Consider the following 19,184-nt stretch of genomic DNA (forward strand, 5'->3'; position numbering starts at 1 on the left):
TAGGTGAGAGGCTACCCAGGTAGGGTAAATCGCGCAATTAAGGCCGTCCACAAACATTGAGCGGGGTTGATGATGTCGTGGCTGAAACATTTGGAGCTGAAAATACGGACGAGCGGCATAGTATCTGGAGCGATTACTCTGTCGTGTTACCGAGGCGTATGCACATACCTATTTAGAATTGCTAGTTACTCCGACTTTAGGAAGATCGAAACCCTTTGAAAACCTCACGAGAGCGTACGAGCAATTTTCGGGATATATTTATACGAGAAGACAATAATGACTATTTGAGTAATCTCGCAACTACAGCGGGTCCTATGAAGATTTTGGCCCCTGAAGCTCGACCGCATCAATAATGTAGTTCGCACTTAGAAAGTCTTTGTCCCCGCTACCGTATACCCCGAGCGTGAGAGTATTCTGGCCACTTTTCAAAGCGCTCGCAGGAACAGTCCAGTTATAGACCTCTCCATATCCTCGGTATGCCCCACGAGTCACACCGCGGGAGTCAATAAGTTTCTGTATTTTAATTAGTTCCGTGACGAACTTTTATGTACTTCGTACGTTACGTGGATGGTCGACTTACCGGAGCCCCTGGATCCTTTCCGGTCCAACTACCGATCGCTACTGATGGGCGTCCCCCTTTGAATGAGAGTGTTGTTCCCACTCTCAATGTGAGGTCCCGGACTTGGCTAGCGGAGAGGTCAAAGTTCACCTTTACATTGCCACCGGTTTTGGAGAAGAGCGCCATAGGAAAATCACGCGCCGATGATTGACCAACAGTGTAGGTCCCTCCCCAGGAGCCCATGCGAGTGTCGCTTGGATGCATTCGTTCGATTTTGTCTCCATTTTTCAGCTCCATCGGCCTCCCGTCGAAATTCCCGATACGCCACACGACGGAGGGATTTGGCTCTGCAGAAGCGATGTTTTTAGCCGTATCGCTTCCGGCCTTCACAGTCACCGTATCTTTAGCTACTTCGTATTCTCCCTTATAGAGCTTCATAGTATATGTCCCTGACTTCATAAGCGGAGACTTGAAGGTTTCCTTGGTAGCTTTAGTCCAGTATTGAGCCTTGTCATTGTACCAATGAACAACAGCCTCAAAGTCACTTGGGACTCCTGTTGCCGAGCCGGACACGGTACCGCGCTGATTATCAGGGACGTATCCTTGAATATCGAGGCTTCCGAAAAAAGACGTATCCAGATTTGAGGAGGGAGTATCACCCTTTCTGTTTCGAAGGTAAGATATGGATAGCTGCACGAAAAGTTTTGAGGAAGCTTACGTGAATTTCATAGCATACGGTCCCATCAAGCCAAACCGCCACGGTTCTGTTCGAACGTGTCCACTGTTCATATACCAGTATAACTCCTGGTCGCTACCAGTCTGACTATTGATATCACGCATAAATGGCCCCCCGGCCGACGTCTCGTACGCGTTACCAGGCATGATCATCCACACAGCCGCGTTCTAAGACTAAGAGTTAATTCGTGTTGGCGCCATATGTACATCGTTAAATCACTTACGGATCCAGATACACCGTGGATTTGGTCATCGATAAAGCGATCAGATGTGTACATCTTGCAACGAGTCTGGCCGTTGGAGCATCGGAATGTATCCTTTCCTTCGAATGCGGTACAGCCGATGTTGTTACCAACGTCACCGTGCACACCGGTAGGTAAACCTTCCTGGCGTAGACGGGCGAGCCATCGTAACTCACCGGGATCAACTTCTCCGGTGATATATGTCGCCATATAGATTGTCGGGTCGTCTGGTTTGGCTACATAGTACTGGGTTACTGGCAACGAGTTGGACTTGGCCGTGATTTTTATGTACTTGTTGCTGACTGTTTCAGCCGACAGCTGCGATGTTCCAAGTCCGGAATTGATACCTGACGCCTTGCTTTTTCCTTGATACTCGACGCCGTTGAAGACTAGACTTGTAACATCTCCATTTGCCCTGCTCCTGGTTAGTTGGATTACGGAAATGATGCGAATAGAAGTGGCCAGACCTGTTAACTTCGAAGACTAGTCCACCATTTGTGTCAACCTGTTTAAAGGCAAGAAATCGATTAATTACCAAAGCATCATAAAGATAAACATCCTTGTCGATGGACACGAACCTTGTAACTGTTACTTGTAGTTGTGAGTCCGAAAGCAGCAAGGGCACCGCTGCTTAAGAAGGCCGCCGCGAGAACGGCGGATGTGACGAACATTGTAATAGAGCGATTGAGCACAATGATGGGTGTTAGAGTCTTTGGCAACTGCGAATTTCAATATTCGCTCGCTCATATATAAAACGCCCCCTTCTGTAGCGTGCTCTAGATTTTAGGCGTGCCATCTGGTCCCATGGTCGTGTAACACTTGAACTGGGATAGTATCGTCACATTTTGCGGGACAGGTAGTTTGATGTTAAACCTCATAGACTCAAATCACATAATTTTCCGATCTACTAGCTGGATAGAAATATATGGCAGCCCAATTAAAGAACCGAATGTTGACGGAGTAGTATTGCCCTGACCCAGCGAGGAAAGCGGCGACCCGGCTGAATGTCATGGCCCTGGCGGCAGAAGGGACATCATAATTTTCCACCGGAGGTAATATATATTCGGGTTAGTAAGAACCGAGAGGTAGCGCGTTGAATGAATAATATAGGAGAAATACGCGTTCCAGGTGTATAGTCTCTTGAAGTCTTGAAGTGATCTTGAATGGAACATCGGATTTAAGCATTGAGTGTATTAATGCCACGAAACATTTGTGAATTAATTGGTTACTTAGTACTCACAGATACATCCGCAATGGCAATAATATGGGTATAACTCTCGTTGTAGAATCACCTAGTTATTGTGGAATAGCATTCGATTTTAGTACTCTCGAATCACAGTAATACACCATACGATGACAGGCTTGGGACTGCGATATCCTACCCCTATTCATTGTAGAATTGAAAAGTGTAAATAGCGTTGGAGAGTACATTGAACGGTACCTAACCTTATATATCCTGGTCTGTGCCACCAGGTACGTGTACCTAAGACTTAAGTACCCTCAGCCCCTCCATTTTACCAAGTTTTTCTTTTCTTTCAATAGCACCTCATATTTTCTACCTAGGAGGCAATTATGATGACCACCTGTAATCAAATGCTACTTAGAAGATAAACATATTGCTTCGACTCACTAGAATAAGTACGAACTAAGAAATTCGTATCCTTGAACGACGGCTTTCTAGCCTTCAGAATTCGGATCGCTGCTTAAATCACAAATATGCGGAGCACCCTCAATCAGGACAAGTTGTGCTGCGATATTTTTATCGACCGTGCTTATGTATGTTTCTCGACTCTGTTACCATGGGATCAAATCATCAGCTGTGCCGTGGATTTGGAAGGTTGGTGTGTGATAATTGCCTCGGCGAATCTGCACTAGAGGCAGCGTTGCCAGTAAGTCAAGCAAGTCAAGTAATCACATATGCTTGACTTATGCAAGTTAAGTCAAGTTATGAAGATTTATGATTTAATTGACACTTTTTATGGATTGACTTGGGCCGGAATGGATAATTATTGATCCGGATCGGCCTCGGATCAACATAATTCCGACAAATTCCAGAAAATTTGATACAATTTTGAACCCAAATTTCATCTAATAATAGTATGAAAAGGTACGTAATGTGGGTTTGGGATACCCTCATCTGCTTGACAAGTCGGTCAAGTTTTAAAATTTTTTAATTGACTTAAAAAATTTGACAGAATTTTAGGCTTGACTCGATTTAGTCAAGTCAAGCTAAGTAAGTCAAGTAATTACTTGACTTACTGGCAACGCTGACTAGAGGGTTAGCAGCCACTGTTGTACTGTGGTCAGGCTATGGAAGAGCATTCCAGTTTTCGATATCTGGGTACTGGTCTGCTCTTCTTTTACTGGGAAGTCCGCCGAGGATTATGGGGAGCGTCTGGGCCTTCCAATTAATATGAAGTACGATGCGACACCAAGGATCCGTTAGGATGCGTGGATCGGAAAGCGGTTCCCATGCGCCTACTAGACAATAATCGCTGATGGGGTCTTCTTGTATGGCTTCGAGTATGTCGTACTTTTCACCTTTATCTTCCGCCCCGATAGGCTGGATTGGACGTCTCCACCATTCGTCTTCGTAGTTGGTTGGACAATAAAACGCGAGTATGGCTTCGGGGGGTCGTAAGCCTCTTGGCGGGGAAGTCCACGCAAGCGACATAGCGAGCTGCCCTCCGGATGACCATCCCACAACGACAACTCTTTCGCTGTCGATTTGCAGACCTGGTCGAATATCTTTCCTGGAGAAGATCATATGGCTACCCCCATGGATCATCAAAGCTGCAATCAATTAGTATGAGCAAAGCACCCGTCTAACCTGAGCACTAATTACTACGTACCGATCGGGACTTTCTTGTTCGAATATTCCTCCCGAACGGGGTAATATATGTCAGCGTGGACTTCCATCCCTCCTGTCCTCTTATACACGACTGTTTCCACAGATACTTGCCTAGGCTTTTCAGTCGGCGGCGCATTGTTGATTTGGTTCGGCTTTCCACGCTTGAACGCTCCAATAACACGTACTGTTTTAGACTCGGGCGTAGCGCCATCCGACCAAAGGACCTCATTGAATCCCGACTTCTTCATGGTTTTCTCCCAGTGCCTTTCGTCAACTAGTGCATGCGATCGATCGTCCTCGAATAGCCACCATCTTTCAGAAAGCCCGACGACGATGTCGAGCCAAAACATATTTTGGTGATTTCTACTAGTGTTAATGCGCCGGCATCACGGAGTATCTCGTGTAGGTGGGAGAGGGATACTTGGAGGCTTCTGGTCGCATGGATGCAGTTGGCCACAATGATGCAGTGAAATGCTTCCTTGTACCCTGGCACCTAGGTGGGTAACTAGGCGCGCGTCGTGTAGACTCAACATGGCGGGCTGCTTATATGAACCGATCTTGAAGCTGCTAACTACGATCGGGTATCTTCTGGAATGCCTATAACAGGATTTGGACAGGTAATTTCATTGCACTAGATCCTGCCTAGGTTAGGTACGTATAGCTCTCTATATCCGCCGAAGTATCTAGCCCCCGATTTCACTCAGGAAGTACATCATTATCGGGATAGTACCGATAGATTCCCCAATCATACTTCTGCCGTCTATCGCTATCTAGGTACGCAGCTATGTTTGGTCGAGCCTTGACATCCTTCCACAGCTGGAAGACACTGTCATATTTACCGGACTCTCTTGCTTGCTTCATTGCCTTGGGAAAGGCAAACTGGACACCATCAAGGCACTATTCCGGGTTATTACGTCGGTTAGCATCTTGAGTATCTAATAGACTTGAGATTATATTGAGAATGTTACTGGACGACAAGTAGATACGGTAATGGGGGAACTTGCCTGGAATAAGACTAGGTCAGCATATGTGAACGTGCTTCTCAATAACCAGGGACCTTGCCCGCGGTCTTCGCTCTTGAGCACCTTTTCCCAGTACCCAAGATGCTTGGGTAGTCGATGCTTGACCCATTCCTTACTGCGCCTTAGGCTTTCCTCTTTCTGGTCTTCATAGTACAGTTCGGAAACAATGGGATGATGGCAGTCATGAACTTCGTTGCTCAAGCCGTCGAGCGCAGTAAGAGCGAGAGCATTCACTCGATAAATGTCATTTTCTCTCGATCCAGCGAGTCCAAGCTTAGGGCCGAGGTACATGAGGATATTGCTGGTTTGAGAAATGAGAAGATCACCATGTTTGAACAGAGGAGGAGCATAGTATGGTGGGTTTCCTTGCTCCTCACCGGAGAGGTAATGCGTGACAATCTCCCGACATTTATCCATCGGAAGGGGTCTAGTATCCGTATAGGGTGCGCCAGCTTCCTCTAGGATCAGACGGACATGTTCTCCACGTCCCGGAACTCCCGTATAATAGATGAGCTCATACGGAGCGGCCATGATGATTTGTGTTGAAGTGGGGTAAGGTGATGATGTGTATAAAGTACCTAGGTATTTTCTTTTTTGATATTCCTTTCAAGACGAGTAAAAGTATCAAATAGTAGGCAGCAGGGTGATGAGATGATAACTGCTTGGTGAGATTCTATGCCTTTACTCTTTCTCGTTTGAGGTGCGGGGTAAATCTGAGTACTGTGTTGCACAGTGAGGCTTCAAACGATATCCCCATACGGGTATATGACATCTCCAAGATACGTACCTGATTAAGTACCTATGTGTATATGAATACATGTATGTTGGGCTGACGGCAAGGGCGACATTAGTAGAGGGTTTAATTAGTTGTGTTGGTGTCTGATTAATATACTTTGTAGATGCACCAACGGCTGGAGGACCCACTCAATGTCTCACAAAACAAAGCGGAACGAGGGCGGAAATAAATAGACCAAGGTATCAAGTTTATTATGATGGGATCTTCGGAACTCATAGGTGGCTGAAGAAAAGTGCATGATCATGGTTACCTAGTATATAGTAAGTACTCTGAAAATCCCTCTATGGGACCGGGCAGATACCACAACGTGATGCACTGTTGGTGCCAGCAAGGTGTTCGCTCGTCTTTTCTCATTTCATATATCTAGGTATTTTCCGTTAGAATGAGAAAAAAGGATGAAGCAACGCACTAAATCGCCATTTAACCATTGGCATCAAAGAATCAAGTGGGATTATCTAATAATGATTTATAGTTATTCCGTGAAAATACTCCGTAGACGATCTAAGCCGCGAATGAGAATCGCAGACCCCTAGAGCGGATAGACCCGTTAATCAATTCTGTGAAACCTACGCGGATACGGGACATTCTTCTGAGATATGTAGGTGGCCAGGTTCAAGGTTGTTAAAATATTCAAGTGTGAGCTGACTGGCAGACTTCTAAAGTGCTTGTTATGCTATAATTACTCCTAAAATATCTAAGGACGTAGGAGTTGTCTCTGAACCACTCTCAATGCTTTCCAAATACGCCTTAGGTAAGCCACGGCATAAACCTCGCGCATGGGATTAAATCCTATCCTGCTGTGCCTTCCACCATTTGGCAGAAGGAACTTGTATAATTGTCATAGCCACTGACGTCTGTGGTGGTTTTCACAAAATGCAGGGTTATATTGGGAGGACGGACGCGATAATCCGGGAGCAAATGCCATGCCTCGTCGGGCAATCACTTTTTTGAGATAGAAGCGTTAAATCGCATACTGCGTATAAATCGTTGGTGTATACCTACCTAGGCAGGTTTTGAGGAACTTGTTCCTTGTTGCTATCGCACCGTGGATTCCCGTGTAGGACTTCAACGACATAAGCAGCTACCTGCGTAACTAGTAGGTACCTATGTAGGTATGTACAATGTACATATGCATGCATACATTCTTTTTAGTTTTACCACAACTGACAATTTGATGGGTTGTTGCTACTGATTTCGTATCGTGCACCTTCCATTGAGTTGATCTAGGCAGGGAGAAAATGATGTGATGGGGAACAGCGCTGGATGCACATATTAGGATGATGAACCCTATATGTATGTATCTAGGAAACATGTTACTCTAATCCAACCCAGGTGCGTAAAGATTCTGATATCTTATACTTTGATCGTCGATACATGCCCATCAAATTTGCGCGTACACGAAAAAGTCATCCTTCATTCATCTTAAGTCGTACTTTAGCCTTCCATCGTCAATCCAGGTTATGATTACAATAAATCTACAATAATGCTTCCCCCTGCACCGAACCAGTCTAACAATGGTGGGATGTCACCCCGATCGCGATCTCAGCAGATCGCGGATTACGTTTTTGAAAGACTTTCAGTCATTGACTACAATCGAACGTTCCCTACGGAGCTCATAGATCTACTCATCATGGCCGCAATGCGGGACGAGTATATTGTCAATCAGATTGATCGTGTCTATCAAGATTTCCAAAGGCTCTTGCGGCGTCCACAGTGGCGTACTTTAGAACAATATACAGTGAGGCCGACGGTACCATACCTACAACAACAAGGTCCTACGGTGCCTTACGGCGAACCGCCGCAAACATATCAGCAACATCCACAACCTCAACCTCAACCTCAACCTCAACTTCAGCCTCAATATCCTAATCGTCCTTTACCAACTATGCAACCTAACCTAGTATTACCCCGTGGTCAGCCGAATCCTGCGGCGGATACTCGCGCCGTGGTTTCATGGTCTCAACCGAAGAAGGATCCCGATGAGTCTCCGCGTAAGTCCAAGCGGTCGAGATTATCGAGCGATGCCGACGCGGAAGTGGTCGGGAACCCGCCCGACTCCGGCGCACCCATTATGCAGAATCCAAAGGCTGTCTCACAGCATGCTATCTCAACTCCACCTGCACCGGATCCGACCTTAGTCTATAGTGAGCCTCCCAACCTCCAATCCACGGAACATACCGATTACAGCAGCGGATTTCCGGGCTATTCGACTTGAAGTAGTAGGCACAGTCTTTCTCAATACAAATCGCAGTCCTACAGACGTAGTGATACCTCAATACGCCCTCAACATCTTCAAATCAGTAGCTGGCACGTGTGTATGTCGTTCGAAAATGCAGTGCGTGTTCGGGTCGTTTGGTGGGAATCATAATGGCGTCTACAACAGTCAGATTCAGTAATCGCATTACACTGTGATCTTGAGGCTGGCAGAGATTGATGCAAAAGTACTTGGACGAGTTAGGAGACCTCCCCGATGGTAGATTGCGTTTGACATCCAGCCCACTTCTTGTTGCAGGAAGCGTATGGGAGAACTGTTGATTAAGGATTTGAAGGGGGCTTCTTGGAGTTTTGTGTTGGTTTTCTTGGTTGTACACTTTTTTGTTCTTCTCATAGGTTATATGGTAGAACCTATCAACTGCCTTTCTGGTATCAGTGTATCCTACAGATGTATGCGTCATTCTTCAAGTGACCTGTTAGTACATGGAAGGTTATTCGTTAATCCCTTCTCATTATTTTCTGCCATAGTCCGCCGTCAAATCAATCCCTACCTGCCGAAGTAGGCAAGATGCTGAAAGAAGAAATGATAATTTAGAATCTTGGCTTGGTAATATTGACTTTTGTCCATGACCCATGTAGAACACCAACCCCTTTTATTTTACAACGTATATGCTGTCGTAATTCGACAAAAAACAATCTAGCTGTTTGGTCTCAATAGGTACAGCCCACCTTATTTTAGACCAATAATTCCATACTCACTCGGACATAGATGTCTGTGATAAGTTATAATTGCGATGGTAAGTATCGGTATAAATTCGCCGTTTCGCGTCTATGTACATCATCATTACGACTAAATAAAATATATAGTGGCTTTGGGGCCTACTGACTCACCCTCGTGTGTTACCCCTTAGATAGCTATGTACCTGGGCAGTCATGAGCCGAACGTCATCGCTGAATACCACTTGAATGCATGCGAGCTTGATGAGCTGACGAGTAATGGTATCCCCTGGATGTTTTACTAGCCTTTCTCCGCAAGTGGAGTGTTTTCATCAAGTATATACAGGCACCGGTGACACTAATGAGCGCGATGATAGATAGGTGGCAAACTAAGTCGAGGCTGCCTTGTGCACTTTTGTGCTTGATTACCTAACTACCTAGGTAAGTATTGACGGATGTCTATCGTATCCTACGAGAAATAAATTTCTCAATTGGCCTTGAAGTGGTAGTCTTTTCTTGCCAACGTAAGTTATGTGTTGTGAAGTCTGGCGATACAGATACAAATTTACCTAGTAATATGAGATACATTATCAAGTAATTAGGTAGCACTAATCATATTCCAGCTCCTTCATTGCCAAGAGTCCTTATGCCATGGTATGGTTAGAGTCGTCATCAAGGCAGAATTAAGGGTCCGAGATAATGTGGCTTTGAATATGAATGATGTTGACATAGAACATGGAATCGTTAAAGCAAGAATTCAAATGGCTGATGAGGTATCGTAACTGTCCACAAATCGCATTACGTTCAGACTTGCTTTGTTATGTGCCAAGACAAGTTGTCACTTTACATCAAATTCATCAATAGGGTTGCGCGTTGTATGGATTGTTTGAACATTTCTATTAAGTCTTTTTGTAAGCTGAAACGAGTGGACTCTTCACTTGTCTTGCCCACCGAGGGATTAAAAAAATTGAGCATGCAGATACGAAAGGTAGAATTACTTACACATCATGAACATTCCATTTTCACAATACTTCATATGAAGTGTAGAATTGCAGTTACTTAGGTATAGCTGCGACGTTACCATTCAGGATTTTAATTGGTGTGACAGGGAAAAGGGGTACTTACGCGCGTTTAATACTCAGAACGTGGAATGATACCTAAGACCCACATCTCTTTTGAATCCATAAACTTGAGATGGAGCTTATTCTATTTCTACTATTGTAACCCACACAACTTACATGACGGTCATGACTGGGTGTGCTTGCCGGGTCAACAGCTGGCTTACGCAGCTCTACCAAGTTCCTGGTCTGCTCAAGGGTACTAGGAAGCATCTCATCTATATTTTATGCCTGGCTTGGATATCCCAATTCTTTCATTGGTGGGAGCCAAGTGGTAGCTGTTTGAAACATGACGGGGTTCCTAGCCTAGTTGGTTAGTTCTGGGGTTGGAGGATCACGAATACCGGGCCTACCACGGGCAAGTTCCTATTTAGGAAGAGCGTAGCCTCCACAGAACCATGGGTTAGAATAGATCTAATCGAGTTCGCGGGTGGATTATCCATGTATATCAGAGAAGTAACCAGTAACATCAATCCTATTTGCACACGTAATCCTCCGCTGCCAAGAGCTCACGATGATGAATGTTGACCCACAACTATGTTGAAGATACCAAAAGGAGGCTTTCGCATGGTGATTATGATATATCGCACGGGCGTCGAAATGTAATCGAGTTGTTGTATAAGTTGGCGATGGCCGTCGATCGCCTCTCTTGTTCTATCACCACCTCAGCGCCAACAGTTCGCATTCTTTTATATCAAGAATTCTTCGGTTCTACTCCTTTCGTTATTTGACTTACCATTCGTTCGTCCGTCAACAACAGATCCACTAGCAAAATGCGTTTCGCCAGCTCTGTCGTATCTGGCTTGGCCCTACTCGCCGGTTCCGTTGTTGCTCATCCTGGCCATGATCTTACTCAAGAGATTAAGGAGCGTCGTGAATTCCTCAGCTCCGTCAAGCGTACCAACCTTGATCACTGCGCGCCGAAGTTGAAGGCGCGAGGTGTTGAGAAGCGCAATATCCAGCGTCGAGCTGCCCTTTTGGAAAAGGCGCGAGCTAAGAGTGCGTCTCTCCCTATACAACTAAATATGTTGTAAAACGTAAAAACTAAATCGATTATAGGAGGTTTAACCAAGAAGCGTGATCTTGCTTCCGACTTAGCCACCGACCACAACGCTACCGACCTCGGCTATACCCCTAACACCGACGCCGCTACTCTTTTCGCAGGGTACAACTCGTGCCTCTTGACACCCGAAGTTACTCAGGGACCATACTGTGAGTATTGACATACCATTGAAATAATACCATTTGGGTATCAATACTGATCATGACGCGAAGATGTGGGCGGTGAGTTTGTACGAGAAAACGTCGTCGAGGAACAGCCTGGTGTCGACACGATCCTCGACTACCAAGTCATCGATATCAACACCTGCGAACCCGTTACCGATGTGTATCTCGAAATGTGGCACTGCAACGCCACAGGTGTCTACGGTGGTATCGTAGCAAGCGGCAACGGAGACTCCACCGACGATACGAATATCAACAACACATGGCTTCGCGGCATCCAGAAGACCGATTCTGACGGAGTTGCTCAATTCGAAACCATCTTCCCAGGCCACTACACGGGCCGCGCCACCCATATTCACGTCATGATTCACCAGAACGCTGTTCTCCTCGCTAACTCGACGCTCGGTAACAATGTTAGCGCCAGCCACGTTGGTCAAGCTTTCTTTGACCAGGATCTAATTTCCGCTGTTGAATTGACTGAGCCTTACAACACCAACACTCAGGAGTTGACCTTGAACACCGAAGACAGCATCTTGGCCGAGGAAGCTGCCACTGATGGTGTCGACCCATTCTTCGAGTATACCTACCTCGACGACGATATTAATAGCGGTCTCTTCGCCTGGATCGCGTTTGGCATCAATGCCACCCAAACCGAGTCTATTACCCCCGCTGCCTTCTACTACAAGGAAGGAGGTGTTGCTAACCCCAACTCCGGTCCTGGAGGTCCGGGTGGCGCCCCTCCTAACGGTACTGCTCCCCCAACAACCTCTAGCACGGCTTCTGCTTAGGCTAGTACTGCGGGGAGAGTAGTTGTGTATAAATAGGGGATGGAGATTCCGGTGTGGTTTGACAAGCGCGAATGATTTGTTTTGGAGCGGCTCACATACACTTTGGCCTGGTTGGATGTTAACCTGGTTTGATTGTCAATATCTATTTCAATAAAATACTGTTGGTGCTGAATATTGCTATCTGTCGTAGTTATTGTCGTAATTAGTGAATTATGTATGGCATGTGTGTTTAGATGACCTCAGAGATTTTTGATGGTCCCAGTGGATTAACGATTTCTGGGATTCCGTAGAGCAATGATTGTCTGGATCGCAATTACTTTCGAGAATATGTAAATTGGCGATCTTGTAGGTGCTGATTAAGGAAACATGGCAAGAAGCTCATAAAAGCGCTGCAAGAGTTCAAAAATTTCACGCGTCCAAAGTATAAAGAATGTTGCTTTTGAGATTAATTGATGGCATTTGAGAGAGGATATATCTACCTAGGTAGGTACGCTGAAGTTCAGATTTTAGAACTCACCCCGCAGCCCCGCTATTTAACAGGAAGCCTGTGGAGATGTGTCGCGAAAACCCAGTTAGGTATAGCGTACCTAGGTACAGAGACAGTCCTGGAGCGTCATAAAAATCCAATCAAGTGTTCACTAGACACAGGGCTAGGTAGTGGGTTTCATGGTTCATTTTAGGGGAGTTAGCGAATTGACTGCCCATTTCCAGACCTTAAAAGTCCGTCCAGATTACTCCCCCCAGTGATCCGTTCAACTGTGAAATGAATCCCGCAACAAAACATCCAAATTTTGACCATTCACACGTATCTTTAACTACCGGTCCTTTTCCTTTACTGAGGATATTGGAACTTGATCCCCATGGCGGAGCTGGGCCGGCAGCTCCTTTAAAAGGATGTCTTCGCCTTCGTCGATTCGAGCCACCTGGACCCACGGATATATCATGACACATCCCTCGGTTTGAGGCCCTATCGTACGTGTGGGGAGATCAGTCCGACCCCGAGGAAATCATTTCTTTACACGGTTTCGGGACCGTTTTGGCATAAATCAAAGAAAAACTATGGCGTCTTGCGAATTGGCAAGAATTTAGCGGCAGCGCTACGCCAGCTTCGACACAAGAGTAGGAAGAGAGCTCTCTGGTGCGACTCGATTTGCATCAATCAGAATGACTTGGCTGAAAGGGAGCGTGAGGTACAGCGCATGGTGCATGTTTATTTGCATACCGACAAGGTGGTTGCTTGGCTTGGGCCCGAAGCAGATGATAGCCATCTTGCGCCGGAGAAGCTTACGCTTACTGGAAGCCAGATTGTCTCCGAGGGATGGGATAATGGTGCACCAACTTGGTTGATAACCCCCAAGGCTGATGAACGCTTCACCAAACCCGATGTTGAATTTCCATTCTCCCCAGGAGAGTGGCAAGCTATTGAAAAATTAATCGACCGACCGTGGTTTAAGAGGCTCTGGGTGAGGCAAGAAATTACCCTGGCCTGCGAAGCTATCATCATTTGCGGGAATGCAGAAATCCCCTGAACTCTGATGAAGAACGCTACGATTTGTCTAGCGCAGAAGCGCATTCGGCCTAAATTAGACGACGAATGCCTTGAAAGATATGAGAAAGACTTGGAAAACTTGAGTTCTCTAATACGTGCGAACGCGGTGATGTCGAATGAAGATGTCATTGAGCTCACTAGAGATTCATTATGTATGGACGATCGCGATCGAGTATACGGCATCCTCGGCATACTAGCCAAATACAGTGATGAACCTCTCGTCTCAATTGATTATAGCTTGAAACCCAAGGAAATCTATAAAGACTTCTTCATTAACTACTTTCGCCTATACAGAGACCTTTCCTTTTTGAAGTTTTGTGAGATGGCATCTCGGCCTAGCTGGGTACCTGACCTCCAAAGTCTAAGAGACAGTTCTTACCCACTCGAATCTCGGTCAACTCGATCGACACCAGGTACACTTCGGGTTCTCGAAGGCGATAAGATATCGATTTCTGGTGTTCACTGTGGCACAATTCAGATCTCGTTCTCTTCTGTGCCTTTCTCGTCGTCCGCCACCACTATTAAAGAATCAATTACTACCATGCTAGCTGAGATTCTAGGTAACATATCATCTCAAAGCGAGGAAGCCGTGTACGAAAAGTTTATTAGGGCCTTGTTGCCTTATGAGCTAAGCATAACAACTAGCATGACCGAATTGAAAACATTTCTGAAATCTTGGCAGGAGGATGTCCCAAGCAACGAACAGATCGTGTCATCTCCCGAAGGACAAGTCCTAAACCGTATCTATCGTAACATCCGCGGGCGATCGTGCCATTTAACAGATGATGGTTCGATCATCCTAGGCCCAGGCACGGCTTGCAATGGGGATCATATCTACGTTATTCCAGGTTGCGATATTCCTCTTGTACTGAGACGAACGGATGGAATAGCTTATCGAATAATTGGTACGTGCTACCATTCGGAGTATGTGAATAGGGAGGCTTTATTAGGGAAACTCCCTATGGGATGGGAACCATCATACGAACAAGGAGTGTAATGGTATGCAAATGATGAGCAAAATATCAAGACTCTGCGCGATCCAAGGCTAGGGCCACTGCCTTCGGGTTGGAAGGAGAAGAAGTTTCCAAATGGGGAATTTGGTTGGATATCAAACCAACATGGCCATAACGATTTAATAAATTTTGATCCGAGATTAGCGGTCGACGCATTGCGAGCTAGAGGTACTCCCATCCTGCAGATAATCCTGGTCTGATACCTGAAGGGCGATTGGTCTGTACCTAACATAGTATTGAAGCAGTGTACCTAGGTCGCTCAAGCAAGGGACTATCGCGAAACTTATTCGACGCGGCTGTGCCCTCTTTTACTGGCCTTGCTAACGCTTTATTTTTCTTTATGTGTCCTCAGCATCTTCCATACCCTAACCCCTTTTCGCTCTTCACCTATCCGCTTCTCTAAATTCTTCATGATGGGTTTTAAAGTCAACACAACATTCCTGGGATTTATTCTTTTTGGTGATTTTGCTTGTCCAGCGTCAGCGATGGAGAAAAGCTATCGTGCGGACCTATGGATGCAAGCAGGCCGTGAGACAAAATCCCAAGGAGCCCTTCTATGGCTTTGACTTCCAGATGAAGATGTACATGGACGTCCCGTTCCTTTATGAACTGCATCAACGATATGGAGATACATATGAAGTCTCTCCTTGGATCAGCACTTCAACAACTTGTACAATTGCCCCAGGAAATCTTCGGGCGATTAATTTATCAAAGGACTTTGGTGTCTCACCAATGAGACTTCCGGGGATGGAGTACTTCTGTGGTCGTGGATTCATCACCACGGATGGTGATACTTGGAGAGACGCTCGGAAACTGCTCAAGCCCTCTTTCGAATTAAATAATGTTCGCAAACTACATACGCTAAGAAGAGAAGTCGACGTGTTCTTGAAACAATTACCGGGGGATGGCTCAACCGTTGATCTTCAGCCTCTTCTATATGTCATGGTTAGTTGTCCGAGATATAATGAACTTTTCACGCTAAGGGTGCCTTGAAGTTTATGAATTCAGCTTTACATTTTGTGTTAGGCGTGCATCCATCGAAACAGGCATCTGGCGTGCCTCTTACGGCCGACGGTTTCGTAAAGTCTTTCCATGATGCGCTTTTCTATAGTATGCTTAGAGTTATGCTTGGTAAACTGTGAGATCTATTTCCACAAAAGAAATTCGTCGATACGTGTACTGCGGCGCATGGATTTTTGGACTATTATATTAACCAGACATTCTCGGAAATAGATGGACCCAAGGACAAAAGTCTGATTCAGGCACTTTCGGCCCAAACTAATGATTTGGACTTCATCCGAAGTCAGGTTATACAAGCCATGATGGCGGCCCAAGACACTACGTCGGAACTTCTTACGAATGCGTTGTTTCGTCTTGCGCGTCATCCGAAGTACTGGGACCGGCTCCGCACTGAGTTTGCTGGTAAATCCGAAGATGATCTCTCAGCTGAGAATCTTTTGGGTTTCAAATTAATTGCGAACATTTTGCATGAAAGTGAGGGACTAAAATCTTTTCTAAATTATGGATGCTAATCATCATACTAGCTTTGCGTCTTCATCCAATCTTTCCTCTCCTTGGACGTATCGCGCTGCGGGACACTAACTTACCAGTCGGGGGAGGTCCTTCTCACGATCATCCTATGTTTATTCAGAAGGGTTCAATGGTTGTGATGGATTATTATGCGCTCCACCGCAACCCTGAAGTTTTCGGAGACGACGTTGAGACATTCAGGCCTGAACGTTGGGATTCAATTAAGCCAACCCAATGGGAAGTCCTTGGATTCGGCGGAGGTAATCGTGCATGCCTTGGTCAGCAGAAAGCAACGATTGAGGCGTCGTACGTCCTCGCGCGACTTGCTCAAGTAATAGGTAAGTTAGAAAGTAGAGATAGTCGTGATTGAAAGGGAGAATTGAAGATGACATGTAAGAGCGCGAATGGATGTAAAGTGGCGGTCTACCTAACCGAGCATCTGGCTAGATCTGAGCCGAATACCGGCCTTTAAGATATCTATACCTGTGTCTATCTTTAAATATCATACCTACAAATTATTTTGATCCAATATTAATAATGTTGTCCCTATATTCTACTGATTCCTAGCCTCCTTTCCGCGGGGCTTGTCAGATTAATTAAGAGGCAATGGCTAGTGATAAAAGCTACCTGGGTACGAACAAAGTAAAACAGCTGTCTGGTGGGCGTCGTGGACACGCGTCGTGCCCTAGTCCCTGTTTATGGCTGATAAACTGGGACTCCGATTGCAATAATCTGGCAACCACGAAGTAGGTGCTACTATTTTAGGTGAACTTGGCTGCACTGGCCCGTACAGGTAGAAATTAAGGCAGATCAGACCCATTGATACGGTACCACCCTCAATTACGAGTCTTGCAAAGCCTGCTGTCTGTAGAAACCTCCCAGCCTTCGCTTCCCACTGCCGTAGGGCCCCAGAAGATACCATGTGGGTCGAAGGCCTTCTTAATGGAGGCCAACCTTGGATAATTTGGGCCGTAAAAGACATCCTGCCAATTGGGTTGGTGGATGTCACCCTCGTTGAGATACGCAGCTCCTCCTGGCGTGATCGCCTCCAGGGCTGGATCGAAAACGTGGGTAATTGTCTGTTGATCTCTTATATTCTCCGTCATGTTGTATTGATTATACATCCTGTTTAAATGAATTAATTCTTAGTTATGTGATAGGGAAGATGGTGTTGTCAGGGTACACACGTGCCAAGGAAAGCTAGAAATAACGTCTCACGCCAGGCTGGGTGAACTGAATTCGGAAATGTCGGCGGGCGGTGGAAATCCATTGAATTGGCAGCTATAATGCCACCTCTAGTTAAGATCAACTTGATAGCATTGACAAGAGAAGCGGCCGAATCATCAGACGAGACAAGCGTACGAGGTATAAGTCGCCCACCAAGATTCACGTCTGAAATGTTCATTTCGGGATTCAGCGTGTGGAATGCGTCCTGGAAACACGGAAAGTTACGAGAATTCCATTCTGTTTCAGGCGTGTCAGTTGCTGTACTGGTAATTAAAAATGAACGCAGACTGGCAAACCTACCATAAGGTATTCCGCTCCGGTTAAGGGTTAGGAGGGTAGGTTGAAAGAGATGATCGAAATCATGTGCACTCCCTCCCAGGCAATACGACTGTGGTAGAGAAAATATGTTGCCAGGTAGAAATTGAAAATAAACGCTGGCGCCGGAATCTATAATAGATGGTAAGTTCATTAGGAACGCCTGTATTATATCCCAATATTTGTCGGAAGACTCGGTAAAAGAAAGGGTAGCGCCAGCCGTGGGATGATCTTGATGTAACTTGACAGTCATTGAGAGAACAACACCATATGTCCCGCCGCCACCACCTGATAAAGCCCAGTAGAGGTCTGAATTCTGACTAGGGGTAGCGGTTAGAAGTTCACCATTTCCGGTGACTACATCCCATTCCAGCACTTGGTCAGCGGCAAGTCCAAATTTAGATCCTAAAGGACTTGTTCCACCGCCTTGTGTGTAACCACCTACGATTCCTACTGATGGACAATCTCCCTCCACCACGACCAGGCCGTTTGCTCTAGCTACGGCTTGAGCTTCGAATGCTTGTACACCGGCACCGATCTTCATAGTCTTCCCTGTGTAACCAGAAGAAACGTAGTCCAAGATAGTAGTATCTTTTATGTGATGTGTCCATATAGCCAGCGCACCAGCGCCCGTCGACTTCCCCATATAATCGTGCCCTGTATTTCGAATTACCAGCCGTACATTGTGTTCCCTTGCGAAGGCTATGGTGTCGCGATAGTCCGATGCGTCTGATGCGTTAACAGCGTAGGATATATAGGTACCGACGATACATTGGGCATCGCGGGGTGTGAACGGGTCGCAGCTCTGATTGGCGAAAAAGGAAGCCATTGGAGAATGGGTCGTCTTGAAATGTAGTGAGGGACGAGCCCAATTCGCTTTTATGTCGGAGCATTTGTCTGGATCGTAACTCACGCCAGGGAAATCATCGTGACAAGGACTGGCAAGTGGCACTGTGGCGATTAGTTTACCTCGAACGGTTTCGTTGAAACGGCTCCATTCCTCAGACGATGGCCAGCAGTCATCTCCTGGGAAACATCGACATTCAAGCGGCTTTTGCGTGGACAGTGAAGGCTGCGACGTTGCTTTCCATATCGCCCCGAGAAGGACGATAATTGAAAGCAACGCCACTATCTGGGCCTGGCTCTTGGTTAGTATTCCAAACATATTCATGCGAATTAATGTGTTATTGAATCCATGAATGAAAAAGGAGACCCGGGAGGAATCAAGTAACCGACAACGGTCGTCGTGAACAGAGGGATAGGTTAAGTACCTAAGAAACGTCA

The 19,184-nt window shown here is 46.0% G+C and overlaps 8 protein-coding genes across 8 annotated transcripts; 4 read left to right on the plus strand and 4 right to left on the minus strand.

Annotated features, from left to right (window-relative positions):
* Positions 1-233: 233 nt before the first annotated feature.
* F4822DRAFT_423294 (polysaccharide lyase family 4 protein) lies at positions 234-2,952 on the minus strand. Its single transcript, XM_051459964.1, has 7 exons — positions 2,778-2,952; positions 2,115-2,594; positions 2,004-2,041; positions 1,519-1,951; positions 1,278-1,462; positions 581-1,223; positions 234-513 (listed from the first exon to the last, which is right to left on the minus strand). Exons 2-7 carry the CDS (start codon positions 2,205-2,207, stop codon positions 313-315), a joined length of 1,593 nt encoding a protein of 530 aa, XP_051308486.1. The 5' UTR covers positions 2,208-2,594; positions 2,778-2,952; the 3' UTR covers positions 234-312.
* An 806-nt stretch (positions 2,953-3,758) lies between these two features.
* On the minus strand, positions 3,759-4,990 carry F4822DRAFT_103323 (uncharacterized protein). Its single transcript, XM_051452350.1, has 2 exons — positions 4,389-4,990; positions 3,759-4,329 (listed from the first exon to the last, which is right to left on the minus strand). The coding sequence occupies exons 1-2, from the start codon at positions 4,735-4,737 to the stop codon at positions 3,845-3,847; spliced, it is 834 nt and encodes a 277-aa protein (XP_051308487.1). The 5' UTR covers positions 4,738-4,990; the 3' UTR covers positions 3,759-3,844.
* A 93-nt stretch (positions 4,991-5,083) lies between these two features.
* F4822DRAFT_435390 (glutathione S-transferase protein-like protein) lies at positions 5,084-5,940 on the minus strand (the record flags this gene model as incomplete). Its single annotated transcript, XM_051462166.1, has 2 exons — positions 5,084-5,284; positions 5,356-5,940. The coding sequence occupies 2 exons, from the start codon at positions 5,938-5,940 to the stop codon at positions 5,084-5,086; spliced, it is 786 nt and encodes a 261-aa protein (XP_051308488.1).
* Positions 5,941-7,688: 1,748 nt separating this feature from the next.
* F4822DRAFT_435391 (uncharacterized protein) lies at positions 7,689-8,420 on the plus strand (the record flags this gene model as incomplete). The annotated part of the gene is made up of 1 exon (XM_051462167.1): positions 7,689-8,420. The coding sequence occupies one exon, from the start codon at positions 7,689-7,691 to the stop codon at positions 8,418-8,420; it is 732 nt and encodes a 243-aa protein (XP_051308489.1).
* A 2,380-nt stretch (positions 8,421-10,800) lies between these two features.
* Positions 10,801-12,444, plus strand: F4822DRAFT_103623 (aromatic compound dioxygenase). The gene is made up of 3 exons (XM_051452352.1): positions 10,801-11,253; positions 11,314-11,466; positions 11,530-12,444. The coding sequence occupies exons 1-3, from the start codon at positions 11,028-11,030 to the stop codon at positions 12,264-12,266; spliced, it is 1,116 nt and encodes a 371-aa protein (XP_051308490.1). The 5' UTR covers positions 10,801-11,027; the 3' UTR covers positions 12,267-12,444.
* A 1,263-nt stretch (positions 12,445-13,707) lies between these two features.
* F4822DRAFT_103715 (uncharacterized protein) lies at positions 13,708-15,145 on the plus strand. Its single transcript, XM_051452353.1, has 2 exons — positions 13,708-14,996; positions 15,074-15,145. Exon 1 carries the CDS (start codon positions 13,802-13,804, stop codon positions 14,810-14,812), a length of 1,011 nt encoding a protein of 336 aa, XP_051308491.1. The 5' UTR covers positions 13,708-13,801; the 3' UTR covers positions 14,813-14,996; positions 15,074-15,145.
* Positions 14,904-16,830, plus strand: F4822DRAFT_439293 (cytochrome P450; the record flags this gene model as incomplete). The annotated part of the gene is made up of 6 exons (XM_051462619.1): positions 14,904-14,915; positions 15,255-15,773; positions 15,824-15,949; positions 15,989-16,289; positions 16,373-16,696; positions 16,736-16,830. 6 exons carry the CDS (start codon positions 14,904-14,906, stop codon positions 16,828-16,830), a joined length of 1,377 nt encoding a protein of 458 aa, XP_051308492.1.
* Positions 16,831-17,194: 364 nt separating this feature from the next.
* On the minus strand, positions 17,195-19,065 carry F4822DRAFT_439294 (FAD binding domain protein; the record flags this gene model as incomplete). The annotated part of the gene is made up of 3 exons (XM_051462620.1): positions 17,195-17,483; positions 17,546-17,822; positions 17,886-19,065. 3 exons carry the CDS (start codon positions 19,063-19,065, stop codon positions 17,195-17,197), a joined length of 1,746 nt encoding a protein of 581 aa, XP_051308493.1.
* Between the last annotated feature and the right edge of the window lie 119 nt (positions 19,066-19,184).

The sequence above is a fragment of the Hypoxylon trugodes genome (genome assembly GCF_022578975.1).
Source record: "Hypoxylon trugodes strain CBS 135444 unplaced genomic scaffold F4822scaffold_14, whole genome shotgun sequence".
NCBI classification, from domain to species: Eukaryota; Fungi; Ascomycota; class Sordariomycetes; order Xylariales; family Hypoxylaceae; genus Hypoxylon; species Hypoxylon trugodes.

Excerpts from the sequence above, each read along its gene's own strand:
- F4822DRAFT_423294 (XM_051459964.1), bottom strand. The coding sequence starts at position 2,207 with ATGTTCGTCACATCCGCCGTTCTCGCGGCGGCCTTCTTAAGCAGCGGT. Across the intron at positions 2,042-2,114 it reads CTACAAGTAACAGTTACAAG|GTTGACACAAATGGTGGACT; the intron begins GTTCGTGTCCAT and ends GCCTTTAAACAG. Across the intron at positions 1,463-1,518 it reads TCCACGGTGTATCTGGATCC|AACGCGGCTGTGTGGATGAT; the intron begins GTAAGTGATTTA and ends TCTTAGTCTTAG.
- F4822DRAFT_103323 (XM_051452350.1), bottom strand. The coding sequence starts at position 4,737 with ATGTTTTGGCTCGACATCGTCGTCGGGCTTTCTGAAAGATGGTGGCTA. Across the intron at positions 4,330-4,388 it reads GAACAAGAAAGTCCCGATCG|CTTTGATGATCCATGGGGGT; the intron begins GTACGTAGTAAT and ends AATTGATTGCAG.
- F4822DRAFT_103623 (XM_051452352.1), top strand. The coding sequence starts at position 11,028 with ATGCGTTTCGCCAGCTCTGTCGTATCTGGCTTGGCCCTACTCGCCGGT. Across the intron at positions 11,254-11,313 it reads GGAAAAGGCGCGAGCTAAGA|GAGGTTTAACCAAGAAGCGT; the intron begins GTGCGTCTCTCC and ends AATCGATTATAG. Across the intron at positions 11,467-11,529 it reads AGTTACTCAGGGACCATACT|ATGTGGGCGGTGAGTTTGTA; the intron begins GTGAGTATTGAC and ends CATGACGCGAAG.
- F4822DRAFT_103715 (XM_051452353.1), top strand. The coding sequence starts at position 13,802 with ATGAAGAACGCTACGATTTGTCTAGCGCAGAAGCGCATTCGGCCTAAA.